Source organism: Perca fluviatilis, chromosome 22 (assembly GCF_010015445.1).
Source record: "Perca fluviatilis chromosome 22, GENO_Pfluv_1.0, whole genome shotgun sequence".
Lineage (NCBI taxonomy): Eukaryota > Metazoa > Chordata > Actinopteri > Perciformes > Percidae > Perca > Perca fluviatilis.
The window spans coordinates 17,232,630-17,256,008 of record NC_053133.1 but is presented as its reverse complement, the minus strand read 5'-3'; the positions used below and the strand labels follow the sequence as shown (position 1 = coordinate 17,256,008).

Sequence of the window (23,379 nt, the reverse complement as noted above, 5' to 3'; positions counted from 1 at the left end):
TAATAATTGAGTAATGGAAAAATAATCGCTAATTGAAAAATGAATCGTTAGATTAATCGCAAAAATGAATCGTTAGATTAGTCGACTAATCGAAAACATATTCGCTAGATTAATCGTTTAAAAAATAATCGTTTGGGACAGCCCTAGTTGAAAGTACACATGCCACTACTTTTCTCTTGCCACTTCTCCTCCTTAATTGTGAACAGCTGTGTTGACATTCTGCACAATCAGTGTTTTTATGAGTCTGTATAATGCAACTGGCGATGTGTATGTACTGTCTCCCCTACGTCAAAACAACATCCGCACCATTGAGTAACTCTAAAGAACAGACGTCCCGTGTGTACTATGAAGAGGCTGCTGCTCTTTCTTCAGTTGCTTTAAGATAGTGAATATAACAAGAAAATGTACTTGTTATAGAAATGTATATAGAAACTTAATTATCATCATTATCTCTATCTAACCTGGATTTCAGAAACCTCAAACCTCCTGGGAGTCGAGCTTTAGTCCTACAGCGTTGCATGATTGGCTACATTCCATTCCCATGCTTCACTGACCAGATGCCTGTCCCACACAGCACAGATGCTTTCCAGCTATGATGTATAACTTTGCACAGAGCTTTCCCCTCACATAATTTTAAACTACCAGAGAAAGTATGTGTCTTTATCAGCGCTGAGTCACAATATCAGCGCAGGGGAGGTAACTCATATGCAAGACGTCATTTTGCAGGACTCTTAACTTCTCTGTGAATACATATCTCTCCAATCCCTTCAGTGTACTTTACTCTGGGTATTCAAATTCAGTTCTGCATCTGCAACACGGTCTCATTAAAATTCCACAGTAATTCATCAGATCGCAATAATAACACCATTCAATTTGGCATTTAGCTTGATGTGCCATCCATGCCTCTGACATAATGGAAGAAAAACTCACGTAATGCCTATTTTTTTGTGGCAGTACCCTGCAATTTGACAATGCTGGATTACAGTGTATCTCTGTAAATGGCAGTCTGGGAAATACCAAAATCATGCCATCATTTTAGGGCTCTTATTATTTTCTTCTTATGTAGCTTAAAGTGTCTCAAGTGAAATTATATTATTATAGTGCCTCTTTAACTGTGGATCCCCATGAGTTGCGAGGTTCCTGTTTGTGTCATATTTGTCTTCCTCTCAGAGGTCTGGGTGTCAGTGAGCCTCGAATGTCTCCGCTGTAGATTAATTTCACAGCTTTGTCACATCCAGACATAGCAGCAGCAGAGGCTGGAGGGTGGGTGAGGAGGGGGGTCACATTCCAGACCCACTGAGGCTAAGAGGAAATGGTGTCACCCTTGCCCCGACTACCATGACTCATTAGTTTCAGGCTGCACTTTAATGTTGCCCTGCATTTGGACCCCTTGCAGTTACAACTGTCTTGGCAGTGCCACTCTAACTCTATGAGGAAAAACACCTCTGCCATTACATTTCTCTGTCAACACCCTTTTTCCTGTTTTTTCTTGTATAAAAAACACGGCAAGGTTTTGATCATGCGTGTCTAGTGTGCAGACAACAAACTGAATTTTTGTCATAGCTCTCTTATGAAGCACATTTTAGTGCCTTGTTGGCAAGCTGTACATTTTTTACTTCATCATGCGATACCTATCTGCAGCAGGGAAGTGTGGCACAAATTTTGAGCAACATGCAGGATTGATGATTTGGGGGTGGCGCAGGAGGCAGTCCTGCAAGCTAAATGTTTTTCATTCCATCATGGCTCACTGGAGAGCCATTTGAGATTATTATGCTAATATACATATAATTTTCTTGCAATAGGCTTTTCTTGGGGTATCTGCTTTGTGTGTTGTGCAGTAATGGAGAATGATAAGCATACAAAGACATACAAATGAATCCATGGCCAGGTATACAAACACCACAATTTAATTAACAAGTATTGACTTTGTATCAGTTATTTCAATTTTTATTCTGAAGAATAGAACATAAGATCAGATAGAGGAGCAGACCACAAGAGCTACACATTGCACATGCAGCAATAAGGAAATTCCTTAAAGTGTGGAGTTAGACTGTGAGATTTCAGTAGCAGAATCAGCACATGGTGGGTGGGACAGAAGGCAATCAACACAGCCAGTGCTGAGTACATAACTATACATAGCTGGGTGGCCATATGTGTATATTTAACTGGCTTCCTGTGCAAGTGAAAATTATAGGAAATTGTGTGTGAATATGCACGTAGGCAAACATACTGCAACCAATGATTGACCCCAGTTATTTCAGCCTACTGACTAAATCAAATGAATGCTGTGAAAGAGTCTGTGTATTTGAGTGGGTGTAGTGCAGTATTGCCCGTCTACAACATGTTCCTGCAGATAATGATGCCTATATATATCCACTTATGTATGTAATCTAATGATTTGCTCGATAGTTATTCAACAATTATGTGTTTTTTGATGGAGGAAAATCATCTTGTTTGAGTTTGACATGTTTAACACCCAAACTAAACTTCAGTAGATTAAAACAAACTGCTTCATATGTATGAGTTCATTGTATCTTTGTGGTTGAATTTTTTGTTATAAAAATACCATGGTAGTATTTTACCCAAAATAATAATACCCATGCATTACATGCATACTTGGAACAAAGTTCTCTTTTCTCTCTCCTCATTTATACATATAAATTGATCTTTGATAATGAATGCTAGACTCTATTATTCTATTACTCAACTATTTGGAGTAATTATAAAGATCCTGACAAAAATACAGAACAGTGCACACTCCCAAATTGTTGCAAGTGCACGTGGGAAACCCTTCCAGTGGTATGTTTCTGCTAGACCTAAGGTGTCAAATAAATGTATGTTAAAGGACTTTTGGGTTTGTTTTTATATGACAGATGTTCCAGATTACCTGCCAGTTCAAGTCTGGGTCGATCACCTCCAGCTATGTCAGAAAGAGATGCCTAACCAGAAGACATGCAATCTTCCTTATTCCAGCTGGTTTATTTAGTCTTTATAAACATGCCTGCATAAAGACAAGCAATGAATTATGAGCCATCTTAAGAGGCTTGTTATGTTCCTTGTCTAGGGGAAACACAGGACTCCCCCACTCTTCCCAAGAATGGCCAGCTGCACAGTAGGAAGTTCCAAGTGGCAGTATGGATTTTAGAAGCAGGATTTTATTAATGAAATCATTTTCAGTTTTGCAAAGTCCTCTTTTCTTTGTGTGGCATCACTGTCATCAGTGTTATCGTACTTCAAAAATGCATTTCCTTAGATCTATAACTCACTTGAAATGGGCAAGCTGTCTGATATACCTCCATTATTATGTTTATGCCTCGTAGGCCTTGTTCCTATTTGCAGACTGTAAAAGGCTCAGAACAAAGAGGTGTAGCAGGCTAGAGTGATAGTGTCTTTGAATAATGCTGCCACGCTCCAGGGTACATTTGGGCAATTGTTATCAAGCCTCAGTGACAGAATGATTGCTTGTAGATAGCGACCGTATGCGTGATCGGAGATTAGGAGCCCTGTGCGTCAGGATTTGCATAAGTAAAGCTGTATGTTCAAAAGTGGAAACCTATGTATGCTTGCATTGGGCACATGTCCTGCTATAAATCATAATATATTGTAGAATCTTACCACATGAATGAGCTCACTGTCTACTCCCAAGCCACATAGAACATATCAAACAAAATGCTATGGCTAGTTTTAACATTTTTAATCAATGGTCTCATATGCCTTTACATCACTAGTTTAAAGGTGCAGTAGGTAAGACTTATAAAACAAACTTTCTGTCATATTTGTCTGTCTAACTGTGTGTCAATCACTGCTCATGCACACGCATTCATTCTCCCTTGTGGGGGGATGGGCTTAGGAGAACGTTTTGATCTTTAGCAGAAAGGAGGGAGGGACTGAGAAGTTGTTGATGTTCAAATTTTTTGGCTAAGTCCTGGATCTTCACAATCCTACCTACTAGGGCTGGGTGATATGGAGAAAATCAAATATCACAATATTTTTGACCAAATACCTCAATATTGATACTGCAACGATATTGTAGTGTATTGTAGATTTTTGATAAATAATCATCAGTAATGTGGATATAATGACTAAGTGGGTAAAGGCAAATAATGTAACAGTTACAAGAATCGGGTAAGTTCAGAAAATGACGTAACTTTACTGTAATGCAGCCTTTAAAACCAGGAAAAGACAACACTTATCCCATAATACAATATCCAAAATCTAAGACGATATCTAGTATCATATCACGATATAGATATAATATTGATATATTGCCCAGCTCTACTACCTACAGCACCTTTAAGTACAAATGTTGAGATACTTGAGTCTTTTCTTTACAGGTCACTTTCTACTTCTACTCCGCTACATTTCAGAGAGAAATATTGTACTTTTTAATCCACTACATTCATCTGACAGCTTTAGTTTGTTGTTACTTTACATATTAAGATTTTTGCTCACAAAACACATGTAGTTTATAAAATACAATGTTTTATTATAAATTAAACTACCCAACAATATATAGGCCTCCGAGTACAGCCGAAATGATTAGCAGAATAAACAGAACTGTTTTGATCGTTTCCAGTTTCTAAAATATGTGGATTTTTCTGCATTGAATTTACTTTTAATACTTTAAGTACAATTTCCTGATGATACTTACATACTTTTACTTAAGTAACATTTTCAATGCAGAACATTTACTTGTAACAGTGTATTTTTACGGCGTGGTATAATTACTTTTAGTAAAGGATCTTAATACTTCTTCCACCACTGACCATGATGCTGTGCATGTCATGAGAACTGCATCTGTCAGTTTGTTAGACAGTCAGTCAAACATCATCACAGGTTCCCACAGACATTGTTTTACAATAAAGGTCTGGATTCACTAAGCAGCATTATGTTGTATCATTTTAAGAATTAACAGCTCTCATAAATAATCCTTGCTGCAAAAGGATCTATCTGATTCATCAATGTATTGTGGAATTTAAAGGTGCTGTAGGTAGGATTGCGAAGATCCAGGACTTATCGACAACTTCTCAGTCCCCCCCCCCCTCCCCCCCCTTTCTGCTAAAGCCCCAAACGGTATCTTAAGCCCCTCCCCCCACAAGGGAGAATGAATGTGTGTAGGTGGTGCAAGAGGAGCCGTATTTTTTTTTTTTAATTACCTGCTTCATGTAGTTCTACTCGAACATAGGGTCAGTTTCAGCAAATATGACAGAAGGTTAGTTTTATAAGTCTTACCTAATGCACCTTTTTAATATGAGAAGTTGGTGGAGAGGCAAGAAGCAAGATAAAGAATGAGATCTGAGAGAGAGACGAGAATGTTTGACCTTTTGAACCAGTCTCAGGCTTTGCATTCCTGGGAGGTTGTGTTGCTCGAGAGGAGGACTGTGTGATTTCTAGCTTTCACAACTCCCCTTGGTTTCTAACGCCTGGGTTTATGTGTACGCGTTGGTGAAAGAGGGGATGGTGAGTGTGGGGGTGGGGGTGGGGCTCCCATGTGTGCTCCATAATGACCACCACTTGACTTTGGCATTGTGCTCCACAGTTGTTTCTCAACCAAACTCTGACCTTCAAAGACTAAATTTACTCTGCCATCTTTCAGAGAGGACCCACTGCTAAGTGCAGTGTTACTCTGTAATTGTATCAAACCAACGCTAATATTACACAGAGCAGCACTTAGCATCTCAGGAGTGGAGCGTCTTGCCTGCCTGACCCATCACTGAAAGACTCTCTACAGGTACTTGAAAGAGCAATCACATATATTAGCTAGTATCTAGCTTCCACTCCAAGCACTCCTACAATAAATCTCCATGCCTTCTCTGGCAAAAAAATGTTTTTTCCACCTCTAAGATGAATCTCGCCTCGTCCATGGGGTTGTGTTACGTCCCTAATTTGTCTAGGGGTATAGGAGTATATAATATTGGGGTGTCTCTTTTGATAAATTAACTTGATGTTCTTGATGGTCTTGAATGATCGCAATTGCTGGCAGCGTCCGCACCTGGTGGAATTTGGTGGGGAAATGCTAACTTGCAAATGTAGTGCAGGTTTGATAAAGTACTTATTGGACTTTAACTTAGCATTGCACTTACAATTACGAGCCACAGCTGTCCTCAAATTAGGTCATTGTGTTGTCTCATCTCCGGTTTTTCCTGCACCGTGTGTGTGTGTGTGTGTGTGTGTGTGTGTGTGTGTGTGTGTGTGTGTGTGTGTGTGTGTGTGTGTGTGTGTGTGTGTGTGTGTGTGTGTGTGTGTGTGTGTGTGTGTGTGTGTGTGCGCGTCAGTCATGAGGGGAACGGAGCAGCAGCCCCGCCCGCTGCAGAGAGCTGACTGGATTGAAACAGCAGCAGCTTTCAGCAACTTTAGAGTAAAAAAATGTTTACAGCGTACATTGATGTTAAAATGTATACAGGTTTTTTGTCTTTCGCTGTACGTTTTGTTGGTAAATGTGAGATGTTCGAGTCCCACGCGTCTCGTCTTCATAGCAGAAACAAGGAAATGAATCCACTCCCACTTGGTCAGTGGCTGTCAGAGTCACATACTGATACAAAGTCTGGCACGTGGGACTGCTGGGATTGGTTGAAGTCACGGGAAACTCCGGTTATTGGTCAAATTTGCGGAAAAGTTGCGGTGATTGGTCAAAATTGCGAGTCCCACCAAATTCACGGTGATTGGTTGTAACGAGTAACGATGCAGCACATAAAAATGTATCGGAGTACAAGTATTAAACTCATCGAAAATATGTACTCAAGTAAAAGTGGAAGTAGGAGAAAAAAATAATACTCCAGTAGAGTACAGATACAGCCTTTTAGTACTTAAGTACAGTAGTGAAGTAGTTCTACTTTGTTACTATACATCTCTGTTGGTAGTATGGTCACTTTCTAACTACAATGTTAAAATGCTCAGGTTTTGTGTTTTTTGTGTTAAAAACCTGAAACCACCAATCACTCTGTATACAAAAAAAACTGTATACATCTTTTTTTAGATTTTGGGGTGAAACTGGCAAAAAAAGATGTAAACAACTATGATTGTGTTGTGGAAACTCACTCACAAATACTTAATGTTATGTGCCTTTCTAGGTGAATCCCTCCTCATGAAATCTGATATTAAAGTATTGCATGGCTAGTTTACACTTGACCCTGATCGTAAATTATCCTTCTACGTAAATTTGTGAAAGTCAAAACTAAAAGAGGGTTACGGCAAGGTGCCGAGACAGAGTCAGAATGCCACAACACAGCGCTACAGACCACAGCGTCCAGTGTGCAGGATGTCTTTTGTACATGCAACAGAAGTAACCAAGGGGAGAGAAAAACATCCCTGTGGTTGGTCTTTTAAGTTGGAGCCAGGGAGCTAATTAAAAGGATTAGGGTGGATCACCACTGGTTTTGTCTTGATGTGCTGTGGTCACCAGATTGCCAGTCTGCTGCTGTATTGCTTCTGGCTCCTCAGAGGGCAACAAGTTCACATGGATTCTTCGTCTTCAGTGTTTGATAGGACTTGAAGAAGAAGTGCTAACTACAAATCCAACAAGAGCCACACAACTTGGAACATACAATTATATCCTACCAGTGGATAGCTTTTAATGGCATGGGGTCAAGAGCGACGGTGGGAATGTGCTCATGTCAAACAAACATGGCTTGAACCCTGCTCTTTTTCTCTTTCTCAGCAAAGGGAGTACAGCCTGCACTGCTGCAACTTCTCATCCACAATTGAATTCAGACGTGGCATAAATATAGACTTAGACACCGGAAAAAATGAATGTGGTCGATTTAATTTTGTTTTTCTTGGATGAACCTTGCTTATGTCTTGTGGCACATTCAGATTAGTGAGATATTTTACTCACATTCTTTCATCACAGACTCACAGGTTCAGATAGATGGTTGCTTCAATATGTCAGTGTGCTGTTGAAATCTACAGCTATGCTGAGGGCATATTTGATGTTTTAAAGAAGCACTCCGAAATGATTTCTTTGATTCTTCTTTTTTTATTTTTTTAAATCTTCTTCGCTGGTGTAGCTGACATGACACTGTTTGTGACACTGACAGCTACTGACTTCAGGTGCCTGTTAAGCAGAAAGCCAACAACTTTGACATCAAGGCAAAATATGTGTAGTCTTTAGGAACAATTTTAGGAAGATTATGAATCATAAATGGAAATCTACCAAACTATTATATCGTACTAACTCATTGTCCCTGAACACCAGATTCTCATGATGAATCATGGACATGGTAAGCATGGGTGTCCATCTACAAAACTCTGCCAAAAAATACAAACTGCCACTGACAAAGTAACAAGGAAATTGATTGCATGTAAACATAACAGAGAGCGTTACAGACGTCAACAAACATTGCAGCAAGTAGCATCATCTGACCTTTGGCTGTTTCACTGCTACTAAAAGAATCATCAGGACAGACATGAAATCACTTTCCTCTTCCTAGCAATAGGCAACATTTCTTAATGTGTCTTAAACTGTCCCAAATTATATAATCGATGTGCTTAAACCATATCTTGCTATCTGTGAAGTTACTTGTGGCTTCCATGAGAAGACAGGAGCAATCAGTGTCATTGTTTCAATAATCATCTGGATTCAGTACAACCAGCATATTTTAAGTCTATAACAACCAATCAAGTCAGAATTTCTGTTTTGCTTGCAGCTTATTGCTTACTAAGGACCCATTTACAAGTATTTGCTGTTCATTACATCACACCTTGCAATTGTCATATAAATTATTGATTCTTTGTGATACGTCTTGTAAGCAGAACTTATTCTGACGAAGATATTGCATGAAGACTCTTCACTTCACATTGGAAAACTTTGCCCACACGGGGGCCCTGAACACCAGCCTCCTGTTCCTCCAATTACTCCACACCCGTATTGACCCAAGACACGTAGCCTCCACATACACTAGGATAGACAAACCCACACACCCTGACACCAGAATACTCCACACTCCCATTATTTCATCTGCAGTTCAACTTGCAAAGTACTGATTCAAGGAGCATAACCAGACTAAACACACTGAAAGATCATTCACAAGACCCCGAAATAGCTCATAAAAGGCACGTTGTGTGACTTGTATTTTTCTCTGCTTACCATAAACTGAGCTTCTGTGGCTTTTGAACCCTCCCCATCCTCCACCCGTCTTCCATTCCGCTTTTGTCTTTTCCATAAATCAATATCTGTCTGGGAGTGTGGGGCTGCTGATTGTTTTTAAAGAGCTTTGCTGTGTAATTTTGCTAAATGGTACTTGCACCCAGTTCACTCTGAGATGGTAAACAGTCTGGCTGGTAAAAAGGGAGTGTGCTGATAGTCACGAAGCATACAATCAGCTGTAATTGGTATTGTGGACTGTGGACACACTTGATTACTTACCTGGGAGATAGGCGTGATGGCAGGCTAATGGTAAAGTACTATTTTGGTTAAATTATACAATATGGATCACATTCACTACATCACGTTTTACCTGACACGTCTGAATCCATTTTTGTGTCACATAGTGTATTATCATAGATATTAGCCTACTGTATGAGAGATTCCCAGCACCTAATTGAACAGGGACTTTGCATACAGTCGCATGGCCATTTTAAAGGGCCCAATAAAGTTAAAGAAATGAAAAAACATTTTGTATTTTTATCAGAACAGTTTTAAATACATTTTTATTAAGCTGTAATGGTGGATCTTTTTGAAGTAGCTGCCCTAGACACTTTTGTTTTATGCATATTTAAAGGTCCCATATTATAAAAAGTGATATTTCCATTTCTTTATAATTTTGAATTAGTTCCAGGCGCTATATAAATATTGTAAAAGTATCAAAACAATTAATTCACAGAGAAATGCACACAGCAAGTATTCAGAAATGGTGTCTTTAAATGAGCCATCAGGACTTCCGTAGGGTTGTGATGTCAGAACTATATTACATATAGGCAGCAAGTACAGCTACAGTGTCCTTACAGTCTTTTTTTGAACATTTAAAGCATGTAGACATGTTATAGTAGAAACCTAAAATACATTTAAAAAAAAAAGTATGAACCTGAAAATGAGCATAATATGGGACCTTTAAAGTGCCCATATTATGAAAAAAATCACTTTTTCTGGGATTTGGGGTGTTCTTTTGTGTCTCTGGTGCTTCCACACACATACAAACTTTGAAAAAAAATCCATCCATGCTGTTTTGAGTGAGATACAGTTTCTGAATGTGTCCTGCTTTCAGTCTCCTAGTGAGCTGTTCAAAACGTCACAGTCCGAAATGAGCTGGCTAACCACAACCGTTAGCTCGTTAGCATGCTAACCGTTAGCATTAGCATGCTAACGCTAATGCTAATGCTAGCATGCTACGTCGTTCTCAATAGCAAAGCACTGCTACAACACACACAAGTTCACCATAATCTACAAAAGAACTACTTACATGTGTGCCCTCATTTAGAAGTCTCCCAGCTAATCCTGCCTTGTAACTGACCAAAGTTGGAGAAACAGCCTTTCTTTTACTGTCTCTAGAGTTAGCTAGCTGACATGCTCTACATCTAAGCTACTGAGCATGTGCGAGTGCAATCAAAGATAGTACAGAAGAAGAAGATGAAAAGAGGTCTCACTCTGTAGCTAAAACAGAAACCAGGTGAAAAGAGGATCTGCAGCAGTGAGAGAGAGCTGTGCAGTGCAACAAAAATATGGTGTTTTTTGAAAATTAAACCATGTAAACCTATTCTGGTACAATCTTAAAATACAGTTATGAACCTGAAAATGAGCATAATATGGGCGCTTTAATCCTCAATTTCCTTTGGTTTGTCACAGGTACCTTTTAATGAACAAGTATCAAAAGAACGGCAGGCCTCATAATTCATCATCCCCATTTATTCAAGGAATGTTAAAAACGAGGACGCCTTTTGGTCTTTGCCAAGTAGCAAATTACAAAGGGGGGGTCTTGTTTCAAGCTTTCAAACATTCCTGTATGAAATGTATCTTGCTCACACACTTTTAGAATGCTTTATTCCCTTGAGTCCCATTTGTATGAAATGTAAAGTCTAATAAATTTGACATCCCTTGAACTGCACACACAAAAATAATGGATACAAATTCCCCCAAACCCTCCCACTCACACTCACATGCACTCACTTGCATCTGTGCCCAGCTGTATTGAACGTTTCGTCACTGTATTTGTGTGCTATCCCAGTAGTTTTCCACTAATGTCTAACTCCCAGTTGCACTGTGCCTGAACCCGGTTACCCCCACCCCTCCACCCTCTCCTCCAAACATATCTTGAGAAATTTACAGTGAGTTACACTAACCATGCGGTTCATTGTATATATCACACACACAAAGTTGGCTTGCTTCATATGATACTTTTTGGATCAACATGTTGCATTGCATTCTACACAGATGCTTACTCCTGCCTTAAAATTACTCAGTTATTTATTTAACACACAGTATCTGTTTCAAAACTACCGTATTGCATAAAATGAAATGCCTGAAAGGATAATGCTGATGATATTCTATATTTTTCTGTCAACAAATCCCAAGAAAAGATTAAACCCTACAAACCTGCCCGTGTAACCAAGCCTGATACAGCATATGTCCATAGATCTAGATTATGTCAAAAACTATTGAAAAGTCATTAATGAGCTAAATACACCATCCTGGTGCCAAAAATACTAAGTAGTATTATTAGTAGTAACCAAAGTTGTGTGAATGCACATCTGAAAAAAGTTCCCAACAAAAGCACTACTTGGTAAAACTTAAAAATTAAAATAAAATAAAGGAAATAAGAATTAATAAAATTCAAACTATATATTTGTGCCCTTGCTTTATACATTTTTGTATAGTAAGAATGAATGGGATTGGGCCTAGTCCAAGAAAGGTGAGATATTGTTTAACTTGGACAGTACCTCATGTTTTCACCTTCCTTAAACGGTATCTACAGTAGTAGGCGAGACAATAGTAAACAAGAAGAAAATTTAAAAAATTTATATAATTAAGTAAAAGAGAGAGGGATATTTGGAGAAAAAGAGGAAAGGGTTGTAAAATGGACAGTAAGATAAAGACTGGTTGTGCAGTCTGCCAGTTAACAGCTTTTCCGAGTTCCTGGTGGCACATACCAGGTCACAAGGCTGGTACTCAAGGATTAATGCTTTAATCTTAAGCTTGGTAAATAGAGAAATTATGCCTCAGTGGCAGACAAAATATGCTTGAAAATGCTCATGACTGCCACATATAGCACGTTTGCCACTAAACCACGGGTACCAGATATGACCACACATCGGCTGGCCTCAGGCACTTGCCTTCACACATCATTGCAAACACTTAATTTAAAATTCTTTTGTTTAGTCAGGACCAGAGTGTATACCACAGTAATGGCCAAATCACTATCTGTCACTGGGCACCCTGCAGTTAGTGGCACACTTGCATTTACTTTGGTATAGGATCATGTTTCCCAGTGACCCCAAACGTTGCCATATAAACGGGGAGTTTTTGGCCTCCTGGTGTGTTCAGCTTTGACTGCAAAAACATAGGAGTAACTTAGTAAACTTAGGAGTTGAATCTTCTTATAAATCAAAGGACCAAAAAGATCTAAAACAACCTGCCTTTTCCTTTCAAATACCCAGTCCTGCTTTACTCTCGGACTTTATAAATTAACCAGACTTAAAACATTTTCCTCCAAGTCTGCCTTTTGATAAAGTCATTCTTGTGAGAACCTGCTAGTTTAGTAGGTATGCAGGTTTTCCTGCACGCCTGGCTGGGATCAATGTCACCTTTCAGAGGGTCTGGACACAGGGCAGACCAGGGGAAATGCTGGCCACAAAGGGCTCTTTCAGCAGGAGAGCCTTTCCCCCATGCTGACCTAAATCTCCTCCTCCTCTCCCCCCATATTCTCTGCCTCATAGCAGCTACTCAGACATTCAGCCTTCATGCTGGCTTCACAGGGAGCAGAAACGTGGACATAGTCAGGGAGTCAACCTTGCAGTGTAAAAACATGGGCCTCGGGGGGTCGGGGGGGAGTCTCCAGAGGCTGTGGGTGCTAAAGAGGATTGTGATTTGATATAAAGGGTAAAAGATTTTATTTTGTTTCCATGTGCTACACAGTTAGAGGCCTGTAACTGCTCACGGTTCTATTGTTTTATCTGTCTCCAGTTGGCCCAGTTGCTCAATCAAACTGGCTGATTGTAATGGTTTTGAGAAATAAGTAAGTGCACCAATGCTCCTTTCTAAAGTATGACAAGTTTTCACTACGCCCCACCTTCCACACTTTCCCCCTCTGTTCTGTCATCAGTCTTACAACCCCCATCTGTGTCCTTTCATAAGGTTACATGTACATGTTTACACTGAGCCCCTAAGGTAAACTGAACTACATTTGCACTGATGTACATCATCACACCACACCCCAAACACACCAGTGCTACTCCAGTCCAGACCAGGCCGACATATTCGGAGAAGATGAACTTCACAGATGAACTGTTACAGTGATAACACAATGAAAGGCTGTCTGCAGTGGCGAGTGATGTGTTCCAGACATTGCTTTGCTTCTGCCAGAAGAATCAACATAGAAGACTGAATTTCTTGGTGTTGAGTGTCTGAAGTTACTGTATGCCGAGTTTGTAGAAAAGGACTATTGTGTGCTTTAAAATTTTTAAAGCACACAATATTATATGATATATATATATAATATGTTTTAATATTGCCCATAATCAAAATCAAAATAATACATAAACAATTGTTTTTTATAAAGACTTTTATTACATTTTGACAATAAGTTAAAAAACTTGCTGAGTTTAAAAATCCATTTACACACTTTCAGAAAAATGCTTTTAGGAAAGCTAACAAATGTTATCAATTTCCAAAAAAGAAGGAAAACCTTTCAAGTAAAACAGAATATTGAACTTCATTCAAACAGAATTCATATTGAATTCTGCTGTCTTGTCTTTCTGGTGTGCAGAATTCCAAAAATAGATTTTTCATTGGGCATGTATCACACTAATCACAAATGGATTATGAACTGCTTAAGGGTAGAAAAACACTGCACCAAATATTGACTTAAATCTCACAAGTAGAAACATGGAGTGTTAATAAGCACCAGTAGTAACTTTTGAAGCAATGATAACTTTTTATAGTATTAAGGCGTTCAGTGACATTTTACCTGAAACGCAAATAGATACACAACAGTCATCTGCATGCTAGCATGGCGCAGCTAACTGCTAGCAAATCAACCAGTGCGTATGACAATGTTAAATCAGTTTTGTGAAAATCATGACGAGCTACACTCGAAATTGTACGAGGTACAATTCCAGTGAAATGTAATCAAATCAGCTCCTTCCACTACCAATAATTCCAGGTTAGGATGTTAGGTTTTAATCTAAACACAAATTGTTCAATGGAAATCTGAGTGTGGAACAATTGCGTACCCTCCTCCTCGCATATTTTTCTTTTGTAATTGTGTATCTAAAGTGTGAATTACTTTTGTCACTTTCCTTTCCACTCTACACTCTGTTTGACAGAGATTCCTTAAATGCAATCAGTTATTCTTTGAAAGCTTTTGCTTTAAAATAAAATTGCATCAGCAAAACAAACAAAGAGTAAAGCAAGGTCAACATACTAATTTACACTATAATCAGACCGTTCAAGGGTCGATGAAAGACACTGCAATGTAGCGGGTGCCGTTGGTGGTGGGCAGGCCTTCGTGGAGGTGAGTCAGGCGGCCTGGATGCATGAAGCTCCAGCCTTTCCTTGGTGACTCTATGGAGCAGTTGTACCTATGGAAACGGCAACCCCCACCCTAATACAAGAAAGGGAAGATGATAACAAATGGTTGAGACTTTAAAAATAGGATTCATTGTGAAATAGGTCACAGGGTTAACAAGAATATTAGGAAGATGATGTAAGTGGGAAATCTCACATTAAATCAAATTTTAATCCAGCCCAGATGCATATAGGCATGCCTCATCTGCCAGTTAATTCAACTCCTTACCTGAAAGTCTGTGTCTTTGTTATTGAGGGCAATGTTGATGGTGAAGGTGGAGGAGTCATGATGGGGCCTCAAGTACGCTTGCCTCTCAGGTGTGTATTTTACCACAAAGTTCATTAAAGCGTAACCCTGTAAAGAAGCGCGTACATACATCAAGTTAGCTGACCGTCAGTGTATTTTTGAACATATCCAATGGAAACCCTGTCAGCCACTGGAATTCACTGTACATGTAAAAACAGGTTCCAACTTTTTCTTCAGTTTGAGCTTTTGGGCAAATAGAGGTGGTGTTCACTGTTTATCTTTCTTGCACTAACCTTAGTGAAGTATCCAGAGAAAACTTTTAATGTGATGGGCGATATGAACTCTCGGATGAAGTGTAGCCACTCTTTTTCATAGCTGATTTGCTTCATATGAATGTCGTCGGTCGGCACAGTCTCATAGCCGCCGGAGATCCGCTTGTCCTGAGAAAAAAAGCACAGTGCAGTGTGATTAACGATGGAACAAATGACCCACCATCCTCTGTGTGCAATCACAACGTAATGATGATGACGACGTGTCTTCTGTGTACGTTTGTGTGCATGTGTGTGCCATTAAAACCACAGGCTGTACTGTTGTCTGTCTGCATGAGGCTTAATGACCCATCCAGCTCAGCCTTTTTTCCAAACAGTTAGTCAACGTATCTGTACACATTTGGTCTCCCAGGCAAACTTTTAGACACATTAATTTACCAATTTCAAACTACATAAAACAGGCCACATGAAATAGACACCACGAACATAAAACACCATATCATAACCATTTACTTGATTAAATTTAAATGATGGACCTAGAAAGGATGGTGATAAAAGCATGTGTGTAACAATACTGTGAACATCAGTCATGTGTCTGTGTGCCAGATTGTGCGTGATATAGAATATGACAATTTAAAAAGTAGCTAAAGAAAAAGTCTTCTTACTACTCCCTACATCTGGCTAACACTTTACACACCACAAAAAGGTGTTAGTAAGGTAGCTTGAAAGTAACCGCTCCCCAAGCCATCAAAGACAACAAACACATGGCTGTTACAATAAAGTTTACAAGGCAATGTGAAGGATTATTTCCTTTCTTCCACTTCTTTCTCTTGGTGTCTGGGTTGGATTGATTACAACACTTAACCACGACGAGACATTGAAGGCTTCATCTTTACTATGATAATTACTCAGGCAATTAAAAAGTGGTGAAAGGTTTTTAATGCATACTGAATAAATTACAGCAAATGGCTTCTTCTGAAGGTTAGAAAATGAGCCCTGGTGTTTCCAACTGTGCTGACGGTGTGCAACCATTGCTGGAAATGATGTGTGCAGTAATAGACAGGCAACCTATTGTTACACATTTTTATAGGTGTTATTTAGTACTAAAATAATTAGTTTACCGAGAGGCAACCATTTGAACAAGAAAGCTTTCGTTAATTTATCAAATTAAAATGCCAAAAATTAGAGCATCTTTTTTTTTTTTTATCAATCTCATATTATTAGCTATTATTAATTAACTGAATTTCTTAGCGATGCTAGCGGCATTAGCAAATGTTAGCATTCTTACACACTATGGTAGGTTAGCATGCTGATGTTAGCTTTTAGCTCAAAGCAAGGGCTTGCCTAAGCATAACCTCACAGAGCTGCCAGCAGGGCTGAAAACGTGTTGTCTTGTTTAACTGTTCAGACAAAAGTAGCGAAGAGGACATCTTTAGCTTTGACAACCTGCAATGGGCATTTGTACCATATTGTTCACATTTTATAGATGATATGCTTTTATTAATAATCAAACAATAAATATAGTAGTTAAAGTAATAGTTAAAGTAATTCAAATAAAAAAGGCTGCAGCTATCGATTAGTTTAGCAATCGAGTATTCTACCGGTTATTCCATTGAGTAATCGGATAAGAAATGCTTTTGCTTTATAGTAAACAGCAATAGTAAATATTCAAAAGAGAGGTTTCCTTTTTAGAAAGAGCAACACTTTTATTGCCGAAATTGCACACAATAACAGGTATAGATGCTAATATTTTTAAGCACTGGCCGCATGGGCCACCAAGCCCCTTATTCTGTTGGCAAAAGTAAATTTTTTGAGGCCCAAATGTAAATATTTTTCACCCCCTTCCCCTTCATGCCTTTGGCTCTTTACAGATATGCAAAAGAGTTGTTCACTAAGCCCAGGTAAATGTGACTGTACAAAGCTAACAGCAGGGCTATTCAACTACACTGAACACCTTTTCAGAAGGCTAATAGAGTGAGGAGAAAGAATGAAGAATGCTGACATCACTGGCATGGTCCGATTACGTCATTAAGTAGCCATGAGGATTTACAGCTCCAGCGGGGAGGGGCTGTTTTGTCTCCAGCAGCAGCTGAGTTTACAAGAATTTGTCCAAATTTCAAGATTCGTAGCAAACTAATAAACAGTTAGACTACAACCTGACAGCTTTCGTTTAAAGTTTAAAGTTAAAACATCGCTATTTGCAGAGAAGCATGCTGTGCGCTAGTAATTATCCGTGCAGAAAACACAGTGAGCGAGACAACGTTAGTTATATTGATTAAACAAAGTTTCGTGGCAAAGAATTTTGTATCGAGGATTTTAAGTATTCAAATTATTCGAGTTACTCAATGAATCGTTTCAGCCCTTAATAAAAAGAATAAGTATTTTCAGCCATAATATTATTCTTCACACATTCTTGCCCTTACAAAGATGTGTGAACATAACCACAGAAAAACACGTGTGCCTGCAGTGTGTTGACTGCAGCTCTGTGTTCAGTGAACCTGAGTTAACAGTACTGACCTCATGTTTGCCTCCGGACCAAGAACCATAGTGCTCCATCTCCTCAACTATTTCGTCACAGGCCTTCGCTGAGAAGACTGGGAACCAAAACACATCTGGACAAGGCTGCAATACACACACATGCACAATGAGACCACTGAGAATAGACGTGAGTCACACCTTTACCTTGAGCTGTAGTGACTGTAATGTAATACCCAGATATGTTAAAACCAGATGTTGGGATTTCTATGCAACATTGTAATTCTCTTACATATACACACACATGATACAAACCTGCTCCAAGTAGTTCTCAGTGAAAATTCGAGTGTAATTTTGGTGGATGTACTTCTCCTTCCAGTCCTGCGAGGAAAAAGAATTTTAGATTTAGTTTTGTTGCCATTTGTCTGGACTGTTTGCTGACCTACATACCTCACAGAGCTAATCCCATCTCCCACAGGGCAGGTCCCAGCGTGGCAAATACAGTAGTAAATCACAAAGCCTTATCAGTCAGGAGTCTTATCACGCTGAAGTCATTACTTTAAAATTGTCTCACAATCTGTAATCCTTCCATTATGGCTAATAACCCTTTACAGGTGGCTGCTGTTTACCTCAGATATTTTGAAAAAAATGGCTTTATTTGTGGATGAAGAATAATGAGAGATCATAATGACTTACCACAGGGTTTTCAAATATCTGCCACAAGTCATTGTTATAATGAGAAATGTTATAATTGGCTGTGGAAATGAGCCTCCCAAAGTCGTGACGGTTTGTTATGTACATGAAGACTCCCTGCAGCAAAAGGAAAAAGTTCAGTCAGTTACCATAATTTTCACAAAAGTTAAAATCTCTTGTATGTCGCACAGGCAGGATTTTGAAAAGATCCATAATCTTCATAACCACATCTGCACATAATCGCACTGCAGGTTATAATTATGGTAACTGTTTATGACTTGAACACTCCTCAATGATTAGCACTGGCATAAAAACTGACGAACTGTGGCAAACTACTTCAAAGCTTCATTTGCCCAAAAAATGAAAATAAAGTGTGATTTAAGTGTGTGTTAACACACTGAAATCAATTAAGTTTAACTTGGATAGAACCAAGGGAGACAGATAAATAATCTAAGATTATTTATGGGTGGTGGGTGGGAGGGCTGCAGTGTGATGGTGGGTTGGGAACAGGACAGGGTGGGGCAGCGAGTTGAGAGGAGTGGGAGAACAGGAACAGAGGGGTGCTTGGGATAAAGCAAATCCAGGAATGATATTCCCTCTACGGTTAAGCATGGGGAGGGTCCTGTGTGGGGGTAGATTTGGACTCACTATCAGACTAGGCTTTGAAGAGGAAAAGAGATGATGAATTACAATGGTTTTGCAATATCCTTGTGCAAGTAGTTTCCAATTTGCTAATGTACAAAATCATCTTGTGAAAGCTGTGACTTAGTCCAGATGGTTTACATGAGTGAAATGAAATATTGTTGGAGCCTAGTCTGATCAGTTGGAGTGTTTAGAGGGAGCAGCTGGTTACATAGGTTTCCTGGAAGGTTTTGGCTGTTTGGGGTAAAGCATCAGGACAGGGGACTTGCATGTGAACTGAATCTGCAACCTTCTTTCTCCTCCTTAATGTCCTCATGGAAGGCATTATAAAGAACAGGTCAAGAAACAATGTATCTGTCTATCTTGAACAAATATCTGATTTTGGACATAAACTAAAGCAAAATATCAACATCAATTTCCAAAGAGCTGCCAGGCATCCGGATTTCTTATGTAAGGTTATAGGCAGCAACATAGAAAGCAACTTGATATTACATTTTATTTATTCAATAAATATGTAACAATCCAATCTGAAATAATGATTGATGATGCTAATATAAATTCCAATGGACAATATGGAAGTTGGCAGGGCCAAAAAATCCACAATCAAATCATTTTTTTTGTGAAATAGAGCCTATGAAATGAGCAAAAGCTCGGAATTGCTTCTGAGTGCTAACCCATTGGAAATGGACGTTTCAGATAGCAGAATAATCAAAACAAATGTAAACCTTTGGGGGCCTGAGCATATGGAATGATTCCGGAGAAGGGGAGTCTTTTTCTCTGTGACTGGTCTAAAATGAAGGAGAAGCATCATGTAAATAGGATAACAGAGTGACAGTTGAAATATATACTGTATATATTGCACATACATAGCAACTCAGGAGGAGAGGAAATGTGCCTGCATGAAAAAAGGAGCAAGGTTCCCTCTGAAGCTGATGTTTTTTGTGGGTTAACATGGGAGGAATACATGCTGGGGAAAAGGCCAAGCAATCCAAAAGCACACGAGTTTGGATCAGGCATAGTAGTTGTTTTAATGCAGCGCAAAGGTGACATGTCAGTGATAGGGAACACAGTTTAAAAGTAAAAAGGAAAACACATAACACACAAGACAAACTTGTCAGCTAGCCAGCCAGGCATTGCAACTGGTTGCACTGTCTGTGGTTATCATGACAATAAGGCAAGAGAAAGTAAAGGATAATTGGATAAGTGGAGCAGAGAACCTGAAATGCACCATAGAGCAACCATAAACAGGAGGTGCATGCCTTGATGACAGACAAAGACATTTCAAACCACTTATACTTGCCAGTCTTTGGCTTCCGTTGGAGCTGTTGACTTTGTCAGTGTGTTAGATTCTAAACTAGTAGTACTGAATCTTTTCTATATGTAAATACAGAATTATATTTTCTAGTATAAGTATCCCTTACAGTGGCTAAGCGCCATAATACTGACATGTTTTTATAGAAACCACATGGTGCGGACTACTACTACTACTTCAGAATATGTTTACAATACTAAGACATGAATCCATAGGGATGGGGGTTGAGTATTCTTACCATTTCTCTGGCATTTCTACAAAAAGCCATATCTGGATCTAGTTTTTCCAGCACAAAGTAGTTCCTCTCTTTCAGTTCATTCCTCAAGGCACTGCCCTTGACAAGATATACATGTGCCATGAAAGGAATGTTCCACATACCCCTAAAAACAACAAGACAGAGAAAGAAAGTGGTCATTTTACAGTACAGTAACTGTTAAAATGTTTATTCTTGGTGTGCTGAAGGGGATTTTTTATCGTATCCTCGTGCCATCCATGACTACAGGTGTGTTGTAGGAGTTGTTGGGGAAGGTGTTTGTGAACTACATGGTAAATTATGGCAGCATGTCAAATGTGGTAAAAGATTCTTTCTGAATCTTTTGTCTATTTGGTTACAATTAGCAGACATTTTTTAAAGAATCTTTTGTGTGGGTTTGTGTGTTTTCTTTTGTCGCTTGATGGTGTTTTAAGTCCCCAATGTCGACTTCAAGGCACCTAATCCTAATCCTAGTGCCTTCCAGGCAGCGCTGCCTGGAAGACAACGTTGGGGGCATAAAACACCTCTTTTGTCCCAGTATTACGGCCAATTCCACTTACACTCGCCTCTTTGTCTTCGTGATTTATGCTATCTGTGCATCCCAACCCTCTCTGCCCACCCACCCTGACCTACCAGTAGTAGTTGCTAGTGCAGTGACAAGAATGTGGGTGATTAAATCTAGTTTTCAACTGTGGTGGGTGAATGTTTAGTCCTTTGCACCATCTGGCCGCCATTTCAACTTATTTCTAAACACATAAAAAGAGTCTGTGAAATTGACTACAGCTTCTGTCACACCTCAGGCTTTGAAGCTCAGTATTAAATCACTGCTCAGGATGATTGTGGATTTAATTCATATGTGTATTCTAGGATGTAGCTCATAAGGAAGGCATCTTATGTGTATTGTTATTCATGGCTAAGCATTTATGAGAACTGTTTCAGCACAATAGTACAAGATTTATTTTAGTCATACACACACTGATCCAATACTGGTGGGTGAACCATAAAAATGCGAAGCCATTGCTGTGTGTGTTTCCTTTTGGCGCTTGTGACTTACACACGTTTTCTCTGCACAATGTCGACATAATCTTCAGAGCGAGCATAATAACCATCCAGGCTCAAGGCTCCCCAGAAGTTGGACCACAGCTTGCCGTGACGAGTGACAAGGGGACCAATTATTTTTCTGTAGGAAAGCAGGAGGAAGAGTGGAGAGATTCTGTCAGAGCAGATACAATTCATTGACATCTCACAGACAGCCAACCACCTAATGTACTGGGTGTCGTAGTTGTGCTGCATGAAGGAGATCAACCTCTTCGTAGATAGATATGATCATGAACTGCCATATCACTAACATATTGTAAAATTGTATAATGCAAACCAGAGCTGTAAATCATGCTCAATTGGATTCAAATTAGTATAACGGCTTACTGAAGCAGGCTGTTTTTATAAACTATGAATCTGGTCTATTTGAATTTGCATGACATACAGTAATACAGGATTTTTCCACTTCTGGTCTTTTACTCTTACAAACCCAAGCCACAATGGAAGGGATTTTCTTCTATGAAATAAACTGGGCAGATTTCAAATAATTGAGCCAAAAATCTAAATGTTGGTTGAAATGGATGCACTACAATGCAGTATACTAATGAAAAAGTTTCTTTCAGTTACAATAGATTGGAATTTCCCACAACTTCATTGCCAGCAAAGAATTCTCATGCTGTCTTTATATATCCGAGGAAGAGTTTTGCATTGCATGCCTCCCACAGGTCACAGTGCCACGCCACTGCCACAATGCCATTGGGAACAAGCTGCAGAAGGGAAAAGGGTTTGCATGTTTGTTTTTTGTATAATGCAAAGTGGCATTTCGGGGTTAGTGCAATAGACTCTTTCACTGTTTCCATGTGTCCAGGAAAAAACAGGAAGCCATAGCGGCTTATTTTTAACCTTTTATTCACTCGGCTGTAATGTTCCTGTGGTTTTGCCACTTTCAATGGTGCACGACAACTACCAGGGAGACTTGTTGAATGGGTTCCAGCGTGGTTTCTATTCCAGCTACCATGTGATTACCTGTTCTGCTCAATGAGGAGCTTCAGTGTCTGTCGGTTGGTGAGCATCACATCTGAATCTAGGCTGAAGTAGTAGTCGCAAGTGGCATCCTTACGGCAAAGGTCCCTAATGAAATCCAAAACACAGACATGGCAGAAAAAGTAGTGATTATTCAATCCTGGGCTGATTACAGTCAATGACATGAAGTCATCAAGGTCACATGTTGAAATGTATCAGGTCCTAAGTAGAAGTCATTTTCAATTGCAGAGTCAGACTTTCACTGACTATCTTTAAGCCTCCAGTGGATAATGTGATTTAAGAAAGATTAGAGACTGCTAATAAACCATAGACTTCTTCATTATGGGGCTGTCCTGACCAATGCATTTAGGCATACTGTGGGTTTAATAAGATCTCTGTGATGCGGCCTCACAGATTAAAATCATCACGTGACAACGGACTGTTATTTAACACTCCCATATAGGAGGAATCAGGGGAAATACTGCAACTACTGTAGGTATTTGACTGCTAAGAAAGGATACATCACGTCACATCGAGTCTGGAGAGCTAACTATTGAGCTGACAATATTTCAATCACACAACATATCTTTTTAAAATGAACGTGGAAGGGCCTGTCATAATCACCAGGGAATTAATGCATTAACATTGTTCTGAAGCACAAGAGGACTGTTTATTAAATAAAAGTCACACATTTAGAGGTTTAAAAGTAAT

General features: G+C 39.3%; 1 protein-coding gene and 1 long non-coding RNA gene across 4 annotated transcripts in view; one reads left to right on the top strand and one right to left on the bottom strand.

Annotated features, from left to right (window-relative positions):
- Nucleotides 1–23,379, top strand: part of LOC120551964 — a 283,006-nt gene that overhangs the window by 142,227 nt on the left and 117,400 nt on the right. The gene's annotated exons all lie outside the window — the stretch shown is intronic.
- The window catches only part of plod2 (procollagen-lysine, 2-oxoglutarate 5-dioxygenase 2), a 34,006-nt gene continuing 24,321 nt past the window's right edge, over nt 13,695–23,379 (bottom strand). The window contains exons 11-20 of one of the 2 annotated variants that reach the window (XM_039789557.1): nt 22,672–22,776; nt 21,662–21,787; nt 20,593–20,734; nt 19,768–19,830; nt 18,404–18,517; nt 18,023–18,088; nt 17,750–17,854; nt 15,257–15,403; nt 14,946–15,071; nt 13,695–14,753 (exon numbers count right to left, since the gene is read on the bottom strand). In XM_039789557.1, coding sequence (XP_039645491.1) covers nt 14,598–14,753; nt 14,946–15,071; nt 15,257–15,403; nt 17,750–17,854; nt 18,023–18,088; nt 18,404–18,517; nt 19,768–19,830; nt 20,593–20,734; nt 21,662–21,787; nt 22,672–22,776 — 1,150 coding nt within the window. In that variant the 3' untranslated portion in view covers nt 13,695–14,597. The remainder of the gene's footprint in view (nt 14,754–14,945; nt 15,072–15,256; nt 15,404–17,749; nt 17,855–18,022; nt 18,089–18,403; nt 18,518–19,767; nt 19,831–20,592; nt 20,735–21,661; nt 21,788–22,671; nt 22,777–23,379) is intronic. The other variant, XM_039789558.1, reaches the window with a different exon arrangement.